Source organism: Nipponia nippon, unplaced genomic scaffold (assembly GCF_047370975.1).
Source record: "Nipponia nippon isolate SJK-2023a ecotype South Korea unplaced genomic scaffold, ASM4737097v1 scaffold_10, whole genome shotgun sequence".
Lineage (NCBI taxonomy): Eukaryota > Metazoa > Chordata > Aves > Pelecaniformes > Threskiornithidae > Nipponia > Nipponia nippon.
In genome coordinates this window covers 25,428,091-25,448,006 of record NW_028262291.1, presented here as the reverse complement: position 1 = coordinate 25,448,006, position 19,916 = coordinate 25,428,091, and the positions used below count along the sequence as shown (strand labels likewise).

Below are 19,916 nucleotides of genomic sequence, written 5' to 3'. Positions count from 1 at the left end.
TAAATGCGGGAATGCCAATCTCCGCAATTCAGTAACCAGTTCCCTAGCATCAGTCTACCCAAAACTGAGTCTGCTTCTTGAAGCCTCCATTTTGCTGAAACGTCTCATGTAAATACTACATACCATTTGAAAAACAGATGCCTGCCCGGGGTTATACTGAAAAGCTGGTGGAGCCTGGAGGAGGACGTGGAAGTCCTGCTTATTAATGGTCTATTTTAATCACAGAACCTAGCCATTCATTTGGGCTAGTCATAGTTACAGGACAGAGGAGCAAAGCCATTTCGAAGTAGTTTGAAGAGGGAATGATGGCCAGTATTGCTGTCACTCCTTTTAGCAGAGACAGTCGTCTGTAGTATGAAGTTCTACATATGAGCAAATTCCCTCTTTCCTGTAAAAGCCAAAATTGCCATTTGTCACTGCTACGTACAGCTAAATAGCTATCACGTTTGACTCCAAAGAGACTGCTCTCACTGCCCGATGAAATCGTATTTCTACACATTGGCAAATCAAGTTGGGATCCTCTGATCGGGAAGTCACTCCAGAGTAATCTGAAAATAGTCTTTTTGTTTTGGTTCCAAGTCAGATGTGAAATGTTAGAATCTTCCCTCTCAGTGTCAACAGGCAATATACGGGTATATCTAAGAGCAGAATTTGACCCTCATAGTTTTTCTTAATTTTCACTACTGTAAAAACAATATTGTTTAAAAACTTAACTGCCATTTCCCAGGTAGATATATTTGTCACACTTGCAAACATGGCTTCTAAAACTTTCATTTTTCTGGCCTCCTTATTTACCATTGACTATGTCCTCAGATCCCTTTTCTCTCATTGCACAAGCTTCTGACTACGTTATAAATATTCTCTGAGTTGTGAAATACTCCTTTTATGCACCTCTGTCCTTCTGCTTTTACACCATACCCCTCATCTCTAAAACTGACACTGATCCCATTAAATTCAGTAGGAGCAGTATCAGGAACCAGGCATGTAGCTTTTTCTTAGCTGGTTTTAAATTTGTGGCTGCAGTTTGGAAGGGATGGGGTGAAGGGGAAAAAAAGCCTAACTAACCCAAACAAAATTCTTAGTGAAAAAACACAGCAACTATAACAACTTCTATATATAAAATAAAAAGCTGTTTATCTAATAGCATCTTTAATAAGCCTTTTGACCCCCCCACAAATTTGAGAGACCGATTCCTGGTTTTGCAAATTTTTCAACCAGGTATCATCGGATGGGAAGATTTCTAGATGTTAGAATGTTACCTATAAATTTAACTAAATCGGGACCAAAGGTTTCAACAACCACAATGATTAGATTTGATTAAGATATCAGGTATTTGAGTTAACTTTATCTTATGGTACCAAATTAAGCAAACATTTTCATTTACATGTTACAGGTCCCAAACAATCCAGCCAATTTAATGAAATATACTGTCATATTTCTTGATGATCCTGGCAGGCATATGTAATTAAAAATAAAACTTATTATCTGTAGCCCTTCCCTGTCTTCTCCTCCATCCAAATATCTGCAGGTCCCAAGCCTGCAAACACGTACTTGTTTGAGGAGCCCTGCTGGCTTAGACTACTCACAAAATTAGACTTACTCATACGTACAGAAGTGTTTATAGCCTCAAACCTGAATCCTAAAGCTTGCAAGAAAGACTATCCCAAACAGTGACTGCTCAAAATAAGAAAACTTTAGTATAGAGTGTTTAGTGTTTTGAAATATAAATGTAAAGTTACAGAGGGGAAATTCTCATTTGAAAGACAAGACATTGCTAAGGAAAATACTAGTAATATACGTAGAAATAGAGGATTAGAATCATACAGAAATTAAAACCTGCTTCATATACTGCCCAGAAAGAAACATCAAGTAAAATATCACATAAAAAGCAATGACTGGGATGGTCAACAATAAGTGACAAGTAAATAAATTGTTAATCAGTAGTTTAAATGGAGGAAAAAAAAATTCTCCAGCCTTTGTTCTCAACAGCAATTTTTTTTATATATTTTTAATGTCAAAATTTTTAAAAAAGAAGGAAAATATGACTGTTACTATGGAGTAAATATGAAAAGAGGATTAACATTTATTTTTAATATTCATACTTATTTAATAACATTTATATTAACAGATGACAGAGTGATAAAATGGCAGTATGCTGCTCTGACAATTTTTTTTTTTTCTGATCCAAGCTTGTTTAACATTTAGCTTCCACTACTACCTCAATGGAATTATTTTTCCTTCCTACTTTGGGTTACATTCATATAAAAAATTCATCCTAAACCTGCTTTGTTGGTTGTAAATGTGCAGGAGACTTTTGTTTCCATATGACTGAGCGAAAACATGCTTGCTTTATGCATCTGAATTGCCCTTATGAAGCCAATGGGCTAGATCCTGCTTACGTGTAACAGGACTAGATTCATGGGACAGAGCAATATGGATTTGACTGTTATCTAAACATGCAATTACTTTTTGTTTTATTAGCTGTAGCAGTCATTATGCACTTTATATCAATAACCCCCTGACTAGCTATAGCAAGAACAAGAGAGTAAAGTTTTAATTCTTTTGTTCATTCTCTGCTTCATTTTAAATTTGGATTTTTTTTTCCAAAGGATGCAAAGGAATAATATTCATGGCTAATTTTTAATGCCAGTTTCTGCTCTGGCCACTCAGATAAATACTTTCATTTACTGGAAACAAGACTATGGTAAATAAGGTATGGAAAGTGAGCTGCATTTGGCCTTTACATACATGGGCTTGGAATCTGTATCATGCCTAAAACAGACACATTTATATTTTTTTTTTCCCCTCCTACAAAACATTCTCTTACTCACATATCGGACCCTTGAATAAGCATATACAAACTAAAACTTTCATTAAGGCTTACTTCTACTAGGCAAATGTGCTTCTTAAGTAACTATTTTAAAACATCCTCAAGGTCTCCATTACAACGCTGCCTAACTTTAGAATAAATAAAACAAAGCTATTACAAATATTACTTCAAATAAGAAGCCAAGCCTGCATTCATCATGCATCCAGAACTTCTCATCTCAAAAAGAGCCCCCAAGTATTTTTGGTATCTTTTTGATGTTTAAGTTTCCTTCTTACATTTTTAGCATTCAGTTTACTTCATTTTTGCTCCTCCTGAATAGACAGATTAGCTGGAGCCTTGACACTGCAGGCACTGAGGCAGGCTGCTGGCTCAGCTGACTGCTATCGGCCACTGCAACTCCAAGGGACTTCACCCATGTTACAGACCTACCAGTTTACAAGACTAAAGCCCACTAAAGTTAAAAACTATTTGGGACTAAGGGTCAGGACCAATTATATTCCATTTTTATTTTGACCCAGATGTTCCAACAGGCTGAGCTAGCGTTGCGGCAGGGCAGCGGACAGACCAGCGGAGCGTGACCTGGTGCGGCAGCTACAGCAGGGCTCGCGCCTCGAGCGGGCGGCCTCGGCGTGATGGTGCGCGTCCCCCCTCCTGCCCACTCACCTGGTCGGACAAGCTGCCACGGCCTTGCGCGTCTGCTGGCCTGAGCGGGTGGGGGACTGACTGCACAGGTCTGGTTCACCCAAGGCTGATGCCTAGATGACCAAAAGAGCACATTTTACTGTGCTTTATAAGCACAATTTGAACCTTTCAAAATTCTCTTAGATCCAAGATCTTGTATTTGCTCCACTGAAATTGTTATTCAAATTCCGTACCGTTCAGGGCTGCTAGAAATGACAGAGAGCAAGTTGACTGGTTTCCTTCTTGATACCTTTTCCCGAAACTCTGTTAGACCTAACTGTGGTTACCTTTTAGACACTAAAAAGTAATATCTCATAATTGTTAGATTCTATATACATTTATACTTAAAGCTGGTACAGAAATAAGTGCTGTATACTTTGGGGACTATCCATAAGGCTGAAAAACAATGGCCCAAAATTTCAAACTTCCTTGTCTGAGGTTAGGCTCCTAAACTAGGCGGCAAGGAAAGGCATGCCAATAAATAAAAGCATTTTAAATCAAGGAACAACTATTTGATGTAATGTCTGTGATAGATACAGATGCAAAAGTCCATCTATGAAAACAACCAGTATTTTTAGCCTTGTAATTAAGTAAGTGGACTTCATTAGGAAAATTTGGATAATAAAGTAAGCAGGATTTGGCCCACAGTTGCTTTATCACTACAGAGAAAAAAAAAAAAAACCAAAATCTCCTTTGATGTGTTAGACACTTGAGATACGTGTTCATGACTTCTCAGTCCCTGTGCCAGAGACATTACAGTCTGTTTCCAAATAAAAATCGTGACATGAAGTGATCACCAAAATAATTTTGACCTTCAAGGACAAATTAAAATGGAAAAAAGCAGCAAAAATTAATCTGCTGTTTTTCCCACTGAAGTCTAGATGATGCCTATTCCCCTAGATATGAAAAATAATAGATACTTGTGCATAAAGAGGAGACCACTGTTACACAGTTCTTCTCATGTACAACCTCATGCACGTGTCTACCTAATGCATGCATAAAGCCCCAGTAAGAATTACAGAAAACATATGGGTTTTGTATATGGACAGATAGATGGATAAAATATACACGGCAACACGTGGACACATACACACACAGAGAAATCATGACAGCTGTTTCCCTCAAATAAACGAGGCTACTGAAGGGAATGATGCAACTCCTATTCAGTGAAAAAACAACCTGTAATTTCAGTGGGGTTTGGATCAGATTCGGTTAAACTAGGTGAACAGTATGCACCTTATAGACATGTATGTTCAAACACATTTTCAAAGCAACCATTGGAACAGCAAAAATCTTGTGAAACCCCTCTCCAGCATAACTGTTTCACTACATAGAACTACACTGCAGTTTCATGAACAACTTAAAATTCTATTTACCCACCCAAATGCCTTATAAACAAATGAACTGAGAACAGATTAATTTGATTCTATTTATTGTTTTCAGTTACTATACTTTTCCTGGGTTTTTAATGCACATATGCCTACATATATACACATATACCTAGTGCCCCACACGTTGAGTCCTACTATACTAGTTCAAATTTATACAAGAAATTCCTTTAACAGGAATGAATCAAGAGACTGATTTAGTTTAATTAGAGTGAAAAGCAATGACCACTATCTAATTGGGACAGTGTTAGCTAAAATTTCACATATGGAGTGTGGGGAACATGAGGGGGGCATGCTTACATGGTACCAGTGAGTTCAGTAGTGTTTAATGGGTGTTACATGACTGGGGGGCAGGGACGATGGATGGACTGTGGTCTTTTGTAGCTCAGAACACCCAAATTAATGTGAAAACAAAAAACAAAGATGAAATGCAATAAATATTATTTTATGCAGAACATTTCTTCCATTTCAATCTCATCAGATTCTCCTGATTTTTTTCTCAGATTGCTTTTCTTGCATGTAATATCTGCTTAAATTTGGGCAGCAAATAAAATAGCTAAATTGTGATGTTTCTACTGTATATAAATACATATCAACTGAACAAAATAAATGAAAGGGATGAATATGCCTCAAAAGACGAGGTCAAATAACAACTTCAGAATAAAAAATTATCACTCTTGAACTAGTACTTTTTGTATACAAATCTAAAGGAGTTTTGCTAATGGCCTCACTGTAGGAACAGAACTGACTCCATAATCTCATGAACCATACAGGAGAGTAAATGAAGGTCTTATGCAAAAAGATACAGTATAGCAGGTTACAAGGGTTTCAGCACTCATGTTCATTTGGGAATCTTTAAACCTATTGGCATGGAAGTACTTGGTCACATTTTGTTTACTGAGCGCTAAACTGCAGGCTTTCCATTCTCAGTTTGGCAGCTGCATTATACATGTATTTTTAAAACCCACTACATTGAGCAAGGCCTAGTTTGACTATGAATAATCAGAGAAGGAAACAAGCAAGCAAGCTAACGAACAAGGTACCAATGGTTTGTGTGATACAAGTTTGGAAGGTCTCTGTTCAGTTGCCAGGCAATAATTGTTAGAGTTAAAAAAAAAAAAAAAAAATACCCCCACTCTCATCTTTTGACAACCTGAGCAGAGAAGACCTGGAAAAGTAAATATTCCTCTCAGGCTTTGAATAGTCCCTCTGCCCTGGAATAGATGTAGCATAGGGCAGTGAATTAATAAAGCCAGAATATCTATTGCTAATGGGTTTACCAAGCATGTGAACAGAAAACCAGTCACACAGTGCCAGAACTACATCTTATGGAAACTGTTCAAAATAACAACAAATAGAAATTCACAGAAACCAGGATCCTTCAGGGAGGGCTGTAAGGTCTTTATCCCACTTCTGCAACTGGACAATTAAAAGTAAAGCAAAATTCAGCAAGAGCTTGATTTTCAACACAATCAAGGTATTTTTACCCATTGTGAAAAGGAAGGGGAAAAATCTCAGATGCAGTAGTGCAAGACAAAAGGCCTTTCCCTGCAAGCATCTGCCTCTCTGAGCAGCGCTTACTGCTGTGAAGAGCCCTATTGTGGCCAGGCTAAGTCCTGTTAGAAGACTGCTTGGAAGAGGAAAGCCCTTGCTGGATCAGGATGTAGTTACTTTACTCAAGAAATAGCTGCTGGGTTTGCAAACAACATACAAAGCTTTGTATTACAACAGACTGCTGGTGAATACAGACAGCCAGAAAATATTTTCCTGACTATTGGGGTTAAAAAACTGAATGGAAGTTGCAGAAATGCAGGCAATCACAGGTCAATAAACATTTTTTTTAAAATGTCCTCAAGTCCATAAACTATGATATAATAAAATAGTTTGCCCTGTACTTCAGCATAATTAATACTGAATAGGCCTTAAAAAAGTTAGTAAATATTTATGAAATGAACCATAATTTTCTTAGTGTACAGTAAAACCTGTATATCGGTAAACCATCTTTAAATTTTTGTAAAACTTATACATATCAAGAAAAGGATCATATTTTGCCTTTACTATTTCTACTATGGATTTGCATGCACATGTATTTGTGGATATGTTCACATGTGCACATGCACATCTGTCCATGCACCCATAAAATAGTCTGCACGCACATACAAAGACTTGTATATTCACAAATACCGGCTAAGAAAAACTAAAGAACTGAAAAATGCACCTTGTATAATTGTTATAATAAGTTAAAACTATTGTGTAAATTTAAAATTATTATGTAAAAAATGTTATGGTTTCTGATACTAATTTTATTTTAAAGAGCAAAACCAGAAAGCACTTGGAGAAACTCAAAAAAAAGGGGGGAGGGCAATGCTGATTTCCCATTTTATAGGCTCTTTATTGTTGTATTTCATTCAGTTTGGTCAGTAAAAAAAAAATACTAAAAAAATCAATTGTTCATCTTCCTGTCCTAGCCATTTCACCTCCTTGCTGTCATGTGCTAACACAAATCAGTTGCATTTGGCTTTTTGACATTAAATATAAAATTAAGTCTTTTAATTTAATTTAAAAACAAAAGATAATTGTTTTTTCTGTTCCTTCTCACAAACATACTTTTTTTTTTTTTAAAGAAAAACATGGGGCTTTAATAAGTCATTGCCATAGGTCCTTCAAGATGACTTTTAGGGTCACACTTCAACATAACATCCCTTATACTGCAAGCCTGCTGAGCAGAGCTCCCAAATGTTTCAGCTTAGTGTCTTGGCACCCTGTTTTTTATGTCACACTATGCCCAAGTACTTCAACTTCTTAATAAAGCCTAGAGACGAAGGTGTGGGTGACCTGCCAGTATACGGACTAGAACAGTTCAGCATACAAATCAGTATCGTAAAGCTGAGAATTTTTTCTTGCTCCTGTTTTTCTTATTTGGTTCAGTTAGGTTGGCCTTTTGCTACAACTGCGTAATAAAAACTCGTGCATATGCACATACACACACACACAAACAATTATTTACAAAACTCTATATAAAAATGTGGAATACAAGTTAACAAATCTTATTTTTGTGTAGCGGATTCTTCCTTCCCACCCTTGCTTGCCTCAACTTATCATAAAACAGGGTGCACATGCTCCCCTCTATGCCTTGCAATTTCCATTGTCATCTCCAACGTACTGCAGGTGGGTAATCCTTTTCTAATCTAGCCACACTGCCTGCAAAGTCCACACCAGCCCTGTGCAACAGGCACAGCAGCATGCACCACTCTAATTTACCTACAAAGCAATTAAGGCGAGGAACCGTAACACCAAACTCAGCAGCCTAGGGGGAGATTTCTCACACTTATATTGACAGGCCCTGACATCTGCTTCCTCTGCTCCATGATGAACTTTGTGATCGTCCAAGCGCCAGAAGCCAGTGGCCAACCCAGCTAGCTATCATGACTGCTGAACCGGCTGCTCAGACTCAGGATCACTCCTCTGCCTTCTGCCCCACCTCCCAGTTTTCTACTCCTGTGTTTACCAGGAGCGCTCGTCTTTTTCATTGTAGGAAACAAGGCGGGAGGAGCAGCGTAGCAGGGGAATCAGCTGAGGGCCCTTTCCAGAGACAGGTGTCCATAGAGGTGAGTGAAAATCTGGGAGACAGAACAGAAGGAAAACAGAGAGACAGTGCCCGTGTGCCTGAGTAAGGACAAAGAAAAAGGAACAATGAAACAAATAAGGGGGAAACAGGAAATTTAAAAAAAAAAAAAAAAAAAAAAAGAGGGGGGATTGAAAGAGGAGAGAGAGGAACTGTCTTGCCACATTCACATCATGAATTGCATTCAGTCATTTCTCTACCTGTGCCGTATCATACTTCCCCAGCAGATGTTCCCATGAGGGTAAGGAGGGTGACTGAGAAGCGCTGCTTTGATGAGGATGAGTCTGGGAACCAACAGTGGACAGATTTTTTTTAAAGTCTATGTGTCACTCTGCTAATTCATTTCTTTTTTTGGCTTCTTACGTCCTGATTTGGAAGGAAAAGAAAGTTACCAAATATATTGCCAAAAAACGACACTCTCCAAAGCCATGTCATCTCTCCCCATACTTTAGGACATCCCTCTCTCTCTACCTCCTTGAGAGGAAATTCAGTTTCTCTTCCAACCAGAAATTCTGCCTGGCCCTACGTTTGGGACGCATGGGCTGGAGCCTCTCTGAGGAGCAAGAGACCACACGAGCAGATCTACAGCAAGGCCTGAGAAAAGTGCCCAGGCAGGGAACCCCTCACTGCACCATCCCTGCACTGGAGATGTACCAACAAACAGCAATTAACAATGAGTATCTGTTTGCATCAACATTGGCAAACATATTGGCACAGCCAGGAACTTCTAACAGGTATATCAGGATTTTTCACATTCTCGTAGAAAATAAATAGCTTATGTACATTTCCCTTCTCCACCCCCCACCCCCCCCCACTGGTTTTCTCTTCACTTAAATCGCTGGCCATTTCTAATGTGACAAAACAGAGCATAGGAACACATGCTGAAAATTAACTAAAATATAACAACATAATTAAAGAGATTTAGAAAGGAAACCAGAAATTGATAGAGACTTGGCATCAGCTTGCCACTAAGGACATAGGCAGCTACGCCAGACATTAAGAATTTTAGCAAGTCACCCAGCCAGGCTTTCCAGACAGAGAAAGGCAAGGGCATTGAGACGTTTCTGTGTTGGCTATTGCACCTTCCTTTGGATGCTCGCAGCTCACGGGACTTATGTTAAATTAATACTGCTGACTATATATTCTGTATATTGTGGTTAAATAACTGATAGTGTCATGGCTGCTGGCCACTTCTCCCCAACACTTCTCCTAATTAACCGGCCTTTTTCTTCTTTACTCCTCTCCCAGGAAATGCTGACATTCTTTCTGGAGTGGACGCTACGTGCCATTCCCCCAGCCCAAGATCAAACACGCTCTCTTCTAGGCCGCTTCCTCCTTTCACTTGTACTGAGGGTGGACACCAACGTGGGCACTGACTTACATCCGTACAGTCGGGACTGTAATGCGACGAGCTGCACAACAGCACATGTTTTTTCAGTGCTTGTCCCGATTCCTCTGTTGGAAAATAACCTTATTTGCTTCAGTAAAGCTATAAGCTCAAGAGTGCGGCGGGCCCTGATTCGACAGTGCTTTCTGCCTCCCACACCGATCTGGTAGAACTGTTCACGTGAGGGCAGATAATTCAAGGAGGAAAAATGGAAGAACCGTGTCCTTTAAAAACTAGATGTAATTTCTCCATGGCAGTTTCCCACTGCTTTTCATTTTTTTCCTTCAACCATGCACTCATTTTGAAAATGCATCATTTAAAACAATCAAATTCTCAGAAGAAATTTTTTTTGCAGTTCCCTTTTTCAGAAAAGTTTGCACGCAAACTGAAAATGTTCAGGTTTCCCAGGCAGTTGAACCTTGTCCACTCGGGCAGAAGCCCATGATAGCTTACGTTATTTAGCATGGCATTATCCCATACTGTTTACTTAAAGCTAGCTGAAAATAAGGGATGATGGAACACATTTTCCTGGGCACACCCTGACTTTATTCTTAGTAAATTGTTTACTATATTCTTGGCCTAGAAACTCACGTTACTCTGAGCCCTTTTTAAAAAACATGCCCAACTGGAGCAGCCACTTTCAGCTGTGGGGAAAAGTTGACAATAACCCTTTCAGTACCTCCACTGGCTGGCAAAGGGGGTGACTTCCAGAGATAGCTTGGCCACCTCCTGGGAGACAGAGCTGCTGCAATGGGAGAGCAAGGAGAATAGGAGGAAAACAGGGACTTGACAAATTCAGAGAAGGAGCTTTGGGGATGAGGGAATCCTCTAATAAAATAAACAGAAAATTAAATTCACCTCCCTTTTCCTCCCACGTGTCTCCTACCTATGGGAGAGAACAATGTGGTGCCTAGACGTTCGGACTAACAACGCCACAACTCAGCAACATTACACAAACACAGTGGTCGTGCTTTGCCTCTGGCTGGACTCGAGGGAATCATCCCTTTTCTCCTGAGGAGGTTAATGCTGCATCCTGGTGACCAGCCCCAGTACCATCGGTAGGGGAATGCACGCCCTCGTCACCGTGCTTATAGCTCAGCCCATGGCTACCTGGACAGCGACAGGAACGCCGGTCACAGGAAGCACCTGAGCTGTGCTGGAGGCTGCACTGCGGCCATGCGGAGTGGGCAGCATGCACCAACCCTGGGGAGGTTCTACAGAGACTAAAGCTGTATTAGAAATGGGACTCATGTCATGCTGCTACCGTGATGCATTTCTCCATGTGCACGTATTAATAAAGCATCTTCTATCGTCCTTCCCAACCCATCTGAACAACAGCATCAAATATGCTATGAAACACAGGTGTCACTTCCTATTTTAAGTGGAAACTTTGAGTTTCACAGGAACAAGTTTTGTAATTCTCTTCTACAAATTAGGAAGCTTGACTATCCAGAATTAAAACAAAATGCTAGGAAAAAAATCCATTTTATATTCACATACACATGTATTTTGCGTGCATGTGTGCACGCACATGTGCAGCCAACCCTGTGCCTCTGTGTATTGTTCTAAACAATACTAGGTCACTTATACGGAAAATTGCCTGTATTTAAACGAGGTGCAACTTCTTCTCCCTGCTCCAAACAACATCCGTGGACACTGCTGCAGGTCCAAATGCATCTCTTTCCTGGTTATATTTACAAACAGAAATGGATTATATTTACAAACAGAAATTAAAATGAAACAGCATATTCTCATTTCAGACTAAGTTTGGCTGCTAAGTTTGACTCCTCTCTGAAGTTTGGTAAGTCTACACCCTCTATTTTCCCCCACACTGCTTATCACATCTGCAGTACCATAAATCTGTTAACCTTTCCTAACATTTCTACTGCTAATTAGGTTTCATCGGGGTTGTCACTCTTACACTCCCTACGTTAAATGCAGTGGCAGCTAAGCATGCTGTAAGAACTGCTAACTGCATTACTGGGTATCAGAGCAGTTCCAGTGGTCATGTTAAAGAGGTGATAATAACAGTGGCAATATTTTGGCAAAAGAGACTTGTGTGGACACTGCCAGCGAGCCAACAAACCCTACTTATCATTCCCTAAGTACTCCCAATAAAATATTTCAGAGAACGAAAGATAAATAACTTTCTGTCCTTTTTTTTTTGGGGGGGGGGGGGGAGGGGAGGGGGGATGACATGACGTCAATCAACTTAACCTGCCCCTGCTGAACCTGGGGTGTATCTAGTAGTACAAAAGCCAAAAGGTATTTATTTTCATTTCTAGAAAAAGCTCCTCCAAAAGTATATTTAAAAACTACTAGCATTTCAGCAAGAATTGATAGTTATTGAAAGCTACACAAACAACCACCACCACAAAACTTGCCTGAAAATATAACAACAAAAATAAAAGTTAATTTATGTGTGTCCTTTATTAGAGTGATCTCTATAGCCAGAAATGAGATGGCAGCATACCACAGCTAATGCAAATATTATAGCCAAATGTATTTGTGTTAACAGATTTAAAAGAGAAAGAATGAGAACTGATGTGCAGATGATCTGTAAAGGATTCGAATACTAATAAAAATTGGGGGGAGGAAGGGTAGCAGGAGGGGAGGGTAAGAGTGTTAATCATTATTTCATGAGGCCCGTATTCACAAAGCAATTTTTTACAGATGGTTGGAGGTATTTCTCAGCCCTTAACTGACAGGAATACAGGAGGCTCAGAGGCCTTAAGCAGCAATTCTATTCATAGGCCCTTAGCCTTTATATAATTGTATTAAGTGCAGTAACAGACGTAAATTAACATGCACTGACCCCATGCTCCTAGCAATGTATGCCTTGACCTTTTAAAAAACCTCAAGAGTAGTACTAGTTTAATATTTGATACATCCTCTTTTGGGGGAGATTAAATGCTGGTCTAGGAGGTGTATGTACTTGAGGCTCTAACAGGCCTTTTCCATCTTTGGCTACGAGGCTCTGCTTTTCTTTCCTATCTCAAAATAAGCAGAGTTTGTCTATTTTGGTGGTAAACTAACAGATACCAGTAAAGCGCTGCTAAGCTTTATGGGTCCTAACAAAGTGTTTGACCTAAGTCAGGTGGCAACGGAGCCCCTAACCTCTGAAAACATCTGTCCATAATGGCAGCTTTCTGAAGGAAGACATTTTTGTTGTTTTACAGTAAATTGTACAGAGCAATTCGTGAGCAGATAATGGCCATTGAGAAATTAGATGCCAAAATGAAAGAAGAAAAATGTATTTTATTTACTCATAAATTGAATTTAAAATTCAAAATACAGTAAATGTAAAGAGACTTTGTTGTAGTTACTTATCTATAAACTTTTAATTTTGTAACTGGAATGTAGTTCCTCTTTCTCCAAAATTGCCAGGTCTGGAAACAGAGCAGGGGACGATCACTAAACATGACTGAAAACGACGATATGTTTTGTTGCTTTACTGGGAGGGGGTCCTTTTGCTTTTAAAACATGTGCTATTAATTAATTTGCCTCTCAATTTTCTATCTCATTATTATAGTGGTGGGCAGAAAATTGTACTAGCTGTCTCAAGGATCGTGAATAAAAAAAAAAAAAAAAACCTACGAGACAAAAACTACAAGAACTGCAAACGTCGGACAATGCATTTAACTATGAAGTGGAAGAGAACGTCAACTAGTGAATAAAGAAGGAAAGACGAGGTAAAGAAGGGGATTTTAGGCAAAGCCCACTAACTTTTTTCCTTCCCCACCTTCTTACGACGACAGGTTTCACCCGAAATCAATGCGATGGCCTTTTCCTATATAATTTATATAACTTTTAAGTGGGTTTTTCCACCTGTTCCAACACCCTGACCTCCCCTCTGCCAACCCGGGCTTTCCCCTGTGCGGACGAGGGGTGCCTGCCTGCACCCGGGGGCGGCAGGCGCTGCCCTGGGCCCTGCCTGGGCTGGGGGACCCGGGGCGGCCGCGGCCTAGCGCGGCGTTAGGCCGGGCCTGGCAGTAACCACCGCCGGGGTCAAAGGGGAGGGCGGCAGCCGGGGAGCCGGGGTGCCCGGGGAGGGGGCGGCAGCCCCCGCCGCGGCTCCCCGGCCTGTGTGAGGGCCCCGAGGGTGTGGGGGAAGCCCGTGGCGTCGCCGCTCTCACCTGCCTGCGGCCCTCGCTGCTCCCGCGGCGCCTCCGGCCTCGACGGCGCGGCCGCACCTGAGGGGAAAGGCAGAGGGAGAGGAGGGTTAAGCGGGTCGGGGGGTGGCGGAGCCGCTGCCCGCTCCCGCTCCTCCCCGGCTCGCCTGGCTGCCGCTTGGCCTGGCGCCTAGAGGGCAGCGGAGACCAGCCCACGACCCCACCCGGGGGTCCCTTTCACCCGTGGGCACACGCACGCACGCACGCACACACACACACACACACACACACACACAGAGCCCCAGCATGGAGGACACACACCCCCCCCCCCCCCAGCAGCCCCAGGCCCGCAGCAGAGGGACGAGCGGCCCGACCCCGGCACGGCACCTCGGGGAAGGCGAGGCCAGCCCGGGGCGCGCCCCGGCAGGGCCGGGCGGGGGCCCGGCGGGAGGAGGGGAGGGCCGGGGCCTCCCCCGGGACGGCCCGGGGGTGGGCGCCTCGTCGGCAGGGGCAGGCGCGGCGGCGGCCCGGCCCGCCCGACGTGCCGAGCCTCCCTGCTGCGGATAGAAACCTTGGAGGCCGGAGGGAAGGGAGAGGGGCAGGGCGGGCCGGGGCAGGGCGGGCCGGGGGAGAGGTGCCCCGGGGAGCTGCGGCGGCGGCGGAGGCCGGCCGCGGGCAGCCCCCCAGCAGAGCGGAGCGGTCCCCGCTCCCGCCGCAGCAACAGCAGCCCTTAGCATGGCAGCAACAGTTGGCTGGCAAGGTAAAGAGACGTGGAGCTGCACCACCGTGGCTCGGATTTCCACTCGCGCCTGAGCTGCCCCCCCCAAATCACTCCTGGTTTCGATCCTCTTGAGGGACGACGGTAGGCAGGGAAGGGAGAGGATGCTTTTTTAGCCTGAGCTTGGCTGATCCCTCTTATCACTTCTCCTTTTCTTTTTTTCCCCAAGTTCCCTCCAGTACCCTGTCTCTCCCTTTAAAATATGCTCACATGAATAAAACCCCCCGAAAAGAGGTTTGCTGGCGACCGGGAAGGACAAACACTTTTTTTTCCCTACATACGAGAGGATAAATAATTACGAAAATGCGAGTCTACTTGAAAGATACTGTGACCCTTCCACCTTTGTTTTCATCAAGCCAGCTAGTGCTCAAGCTACGTGTCCGGAGCAAGAAGGAAAGGAGGGAGGGGAGCAACGAGGTGCTTTTCCTTTGCCTTCTTTCCCCGCTTATCCCTTAGCCGGTCTTTTACTCTTTTCTAAAGTGCAGGCAGGTCTTCAAAATCTCTTTTATCTCTCGAGAAATATTAACTCTTAGCCTCGACTGTGGTCCTCGCCCGATCTCTCCAATGCAGGCTTCCCTGAAATGCAAGATCAGCCCTTTCTCAGCCGGATCTCCCTCCGTGCCGCTGTCGGGGGAGCAGAGGGGAGAACCCTTCGAGTTTCTAACAGCTGAGACATCAGATCGCCCCCCCACCGCCTTTCTGTTCCACAGCCGGGCGAAGCATAGGCCCCTGTGTTGCGTCAAGCGGCCACTCTGCTCCCAACTTGCTGCTGAGATCTTGTCTCTTTCACGAGGCTGATCTGCACGGACAGATCTGCTCTGAATCGCTCCTTCTGCCGGGGGGCGGCAAGCAGGGAGGATTTCTCTTTGCTATTTATTTCTTGCCCACGGAATCCGGGCTGGTAATTACTGCAAAGAGAGGGAAAATGCAGCTTCCCCAACTCCTGCCTGAGATGCTCTCAGTGCTGTGTGCATGCACAAGGCAGTTTCAGAACCAGAGAGCTGGTGCTGATGCTGCTTTGCTCGCTTGCAATCACCTCGTCCAAAAGCATCGCCTCGGCTGGGTTTTCCCCCGGATTCTGCCTGTTTTACCCTTTTCGGGGGCACTAGCTTTTGGGGAAAGAGCGATCGGAGAGATCGCCGGACTGCAAGTTGCTTAAAATCAGGTTGGAAGTGGGCAGGGGGGAGGGAGGCGCCTTTGGCAAGCGCTTCCATGGTGCATCTCCTGCTAACTGGGGTCTCCCCCAAACCGCGGCGGATCCGTGCGCCTCCCCCTCCTCCTCCCTCCCTATTATTTATGGGGTGATCCCAGTAAATCCCACCCTCCCCACCTCGAAATAAGCCGAGGCGCCCGGTTACAGAGCATTTAATGAATCGCTCCGAAGATTTTTTGTTTTATGAATTAATCTCGATCAACTAGGACACCCGTATTTTTTAAACACAGCTATGCCCTGGAAGGAGGGGAGGGGGAGAAAGGTGAGGGGCGGAGAACTTTTAGGAAGTTTTATTCTATTTTTATTTTTCCATTAATGAAATAAAAACCACCATACAGTTATCCGAATAAACGTGTGATCTGCTCCGTTAGGCAAAAGTCGATTAAAAAGTTAGGCTAGTAGGCGACGGTGAATATTTGAACGTCGGGGGGACCAAGCGGAGTAGGAAAGGGGGAAAAGGGTGTTTATTTCCCTCACTACATATATATCTAGAGAGACACATATATACACTCACGGCGGGGGGGGGGGGGGGGGGTGGATGGAGGAAAGGGAAAGGTGCCAGGAATTAATAATAGAAGCCCACAGAGTCTAGATAAGTCCAAGGCTCGGCGATCGCAGCTGCTGCTCCTTCGGCGAATGCGCCCTCCGCGAATGCTTTTTGGGGTAAGGGCTTCCCGGGTAGGTAGTTATGTACAGCAAGCCCAGACCGCAAAAAGATTCGCGAAGGACAAAGTCTCCCGCGGCTTCCTACATCCATCCATCCGGCTGCCGCCACAACATCCACAGGACCCACGGGCGATCGGCTCCGCCATCCCCCGCCACGCCGGGTCCCCACCCCCCATCCCCACCAAGTCCCGCTCCGAAAACCCGGGGCCCCGCCAAGGCGAGGCGGCGGCGGGGGTGGGGGGGGGGGGGGCCCGCCGGGCCCCCGCCCCCCCCCCCCGGCGGGGCCGGGGCCGCGGGAGCGTGGCGGAGCGCGGCGTGTCCGCGGCCCCGCTCCGCGCGGAGGCTCCGGCGCCGGGCACGGACGCTGCGTAAAGAGAAAACTCTCCCCCCTGAGCGCTAAATAAATAGAGAGCAGGCGGGCAGCTCATTGGTGCGGGCTAAAATCGTCACCCACCAATCAGGCGGCGCCTCACATTGCCTAGTTCGGCTTTTTTTTTTTTTTCCTTTTTTTTTTTTTTTTCCCGAAAGGGGGAGAGGAGAGGAGAGGAGAGGAGAGGAGAGGAGAGGAGAGGAGAGGAGAGGAGAGGAGAGGAGAGGAGAGGAGAGGAGAGGAGAGGAGAGGAGAGGAGAGGAGAGCGGGAGCGAAGGCAGGAAAGAAGGCAGGAAGGGGAAAAGGAAGGGGGGAAGAGGAAAAAAAAGAAAAAAAAAAAAAAAAAGCCCTCTCCGTGTCTAATTAGTCACCAAATCCGCGACAAGAGCACGTCCGAGAGCGCGGCCGGGCCAACCCGGACCCTTCCTCGCCCCTGCCGCCCCCCCACGCCCCTCTCCGGGAAGCCGCTGCCCAAGGGGCACCGTTAACTAAGGACCAGCCCCGCCGTCGGGGGGGCCCGGGCGCGGAGCCGCTGCTCCCCCCGGTGGGGGCGCCCCGGGCCGCCCGCCACCTCCCGGCGGGCAGTCGGGGACATGGGGGACCCGCCGCTGCCTCCCCCCCCGGCGCGGGGAGCCGGCCAGCCCGGAGGGAGCACCCTCCCGGGGCGGCGGGGGACGCGGGACGCCCCCTCTCCTCAGCGCCGTAACAGCGTCCTGGGCGCTGAGCCACCCGGGCACCGCCGCCGGCGGGGACACCCGCTCGGTAAAAGTTTCCAGGACATGTCACCGAACTCCAGAAGTCTTCTACTGAAAGCCTGCGGGGAACCAGCGGCCCCGCCGGTGCCCGCCGGCGGCGGGAGCAAGGCAAACACACGTCCACGTCCACGTCCACGCCGCGTCCCGCCCGCCCGCCGGGCTCCCGCACGAGTTGGGGCAGAGACCCGCGGGGGACCGGAGCGGCCTCGCGCCTCGGCCCCACCTCCAGAACTTGCGCGTCCCTCCGCCGCTGCCCCGCGGCGGCACAGCGGCGCGGGAACCCCACGCGAGACCCCCCCGGGCGAGCGCCAGCCCGCAGCGCCGCGGCTCCCTCCCCGCGCCCGCACCGACGCTCCCGCCCGCCGGGCGGCCCGGCGCCCCGCGCCCCCCCAGCCCCCGGCGAGACCAGCGGCGGCGGCGGCGGCAGCGGCGCGGCGGAGCGGAGCGGAGCGGGGCGCGGGCAGGGCGGGCAGGGCGGGCAGGGCGGCCGGGGCAGCGCAGGCAGCAGAAGTTTGAAAACCCCCAGCACTTACCTGGCGGGGCGCGTCCCTGGCCGCTCCGGGGAGTCCCGCGCGGGGTGCAAGCATCACCAAGAGTGTTTTGGTTTTTTTTTTAGAAAGCCCAAAAGCAAAGGGTCCCTTCCTCCAGGTATGTATATAAGTTACTGTACTGTGTGGGAGGGTCACGATCTCACTAGGTGCAGAAGATTCCCCAGGATTAACCCCTCCTCTCCCTTCCCCTTCTGCAACTTGTTGAGGATTTTATACACACACGCGCGCAGGCACACACACACACACACACTCTCACACTCACACAGAGGCACACGGGCACACGCACACGCACACACACACACACGGACAGGAGAGCAAGGAGAAAGCGAGCTCCGCGGAGTCCGGCTGCCCCCCGACGCCGTTGTGATTGGATGGTCTTTTCATGGAGAGGGGACGTCTCAAGTCGAAGTCACGATTTCTCCTCAGTTTGGAACCATCTGTGACTGGAGCCATGACGCAGCCAGAGCACATTACTCACTTTTACAGTCACGACTTGGAAATCCGTGCAGTTTCCAACCAAAATTACACCGCCACCATTGAATTATTTAATAGGATCCAGTTAAGGGTAATCTTATGCATTGTGCCAAGAGAGGCAACGATCTAGGAGGGGAGGGCTGGGAAGGCGAGGGAGGGGGCGAGGAAGGAGGGCATTTCTTGTTTGTAATGACTGTTTTATAGAGATATATTAAGAGTTGCAATGATTGGCTACACGTGTTGTAAGGGGATTTTTTTTTCTTTAAAAAACCAAACAAACAAACTAGATGTCGGGTCCGCTTGTAAATACGACCACGCAAGCTCGGGGAAGGGACGGTTTAGGCATTAAGGGCAGCCGTGGGTGGAGTACCGTGCTGTGAATTCAGGCGCTGGTGTTTGATTAATTGCAAGAAATGATGTCTTTTGTGTGCCTAGATTAGAGCCATTGCATGCGGTCTTGGCCAGGAGGTGCTCTCACCCCCCGACCCAATGTGCTGTGCTATACTGGTGTTCATGGCTGCATCATGCCATTGTCTGCAGGATCCGCAATTGTTGCTGGGCTTTGTGTGGTAGGTGCACCATTTTCTAAGCTTGCTTTTGCTGCGAGGCTACGGCTAAACGTGCTGAGGGGAAGGCTGCTTCCTTGGCTATTGTCTGCCTTGTGCATTTTCCACCCCTTGCAGGTCTGAGTCTGCGGCTAAGCCCCCCTCCACGGCGGTTTCGGAGGGATACCATTGTGCGGGGTAACGGGGTGGTGCATGTCCGTGCCGGACGGTGTTCCCCTGTCTCTTTTAATGCAATCTGATGACATGTCTTTGCTAGCCGGAATGCCTGTGAACCTGCATGCTCACAGCCTAGCGAGAACTTCCCCGACTCCCAGAAGCGGTGAGGGGATGACGGGTGTTTGCAGCACCGAGGTAACCCTACAGATCTACTCCGTACACACCACAACAATCCCCCACTACTTCGCCTCTAATTCAGTCATTCCACCAACTCATCTGGTGAGGATATGACTAAGGACGCGAAGGACGGGCAATAATAAAAACAGACACTCGCACACACACGGTCTGCGGAAGGTGTGAGCGC

General features: G+C 46.2%; 1 protein-coding gene across 1 annotated transcript in view; it reads right to left on the bottom strand.

The window, feature by feature from the left end:
* Positions 1-18,809, bottom strand: part of LOC148057128 (uncharacterized) — a 64,035-nt gene extending 45,226 nt beyond the window's left edge. Inside the window, exons 1-3 of the mRNA XM_087746671.1 lie at positions 18,659-18,809; positions 18,339-18,410; positions 14,048-14,104 (exon numbers count right to left, since the gene is read on the bottom strand). Coding sequence (XP_087602797.1) covers positions 14,048-14,104; positions 18,339-18,410; positions 18,659-18,809 — 280 coding nt within the window. The remainder of the gene's footprint in view (positions 1-14,047; positions 14,105-18,338; positions 18,411-18,658) is intronic.
* Between the last annotated feature and the right edge of the window lie 1,107 nt (positions 18,810-19,916).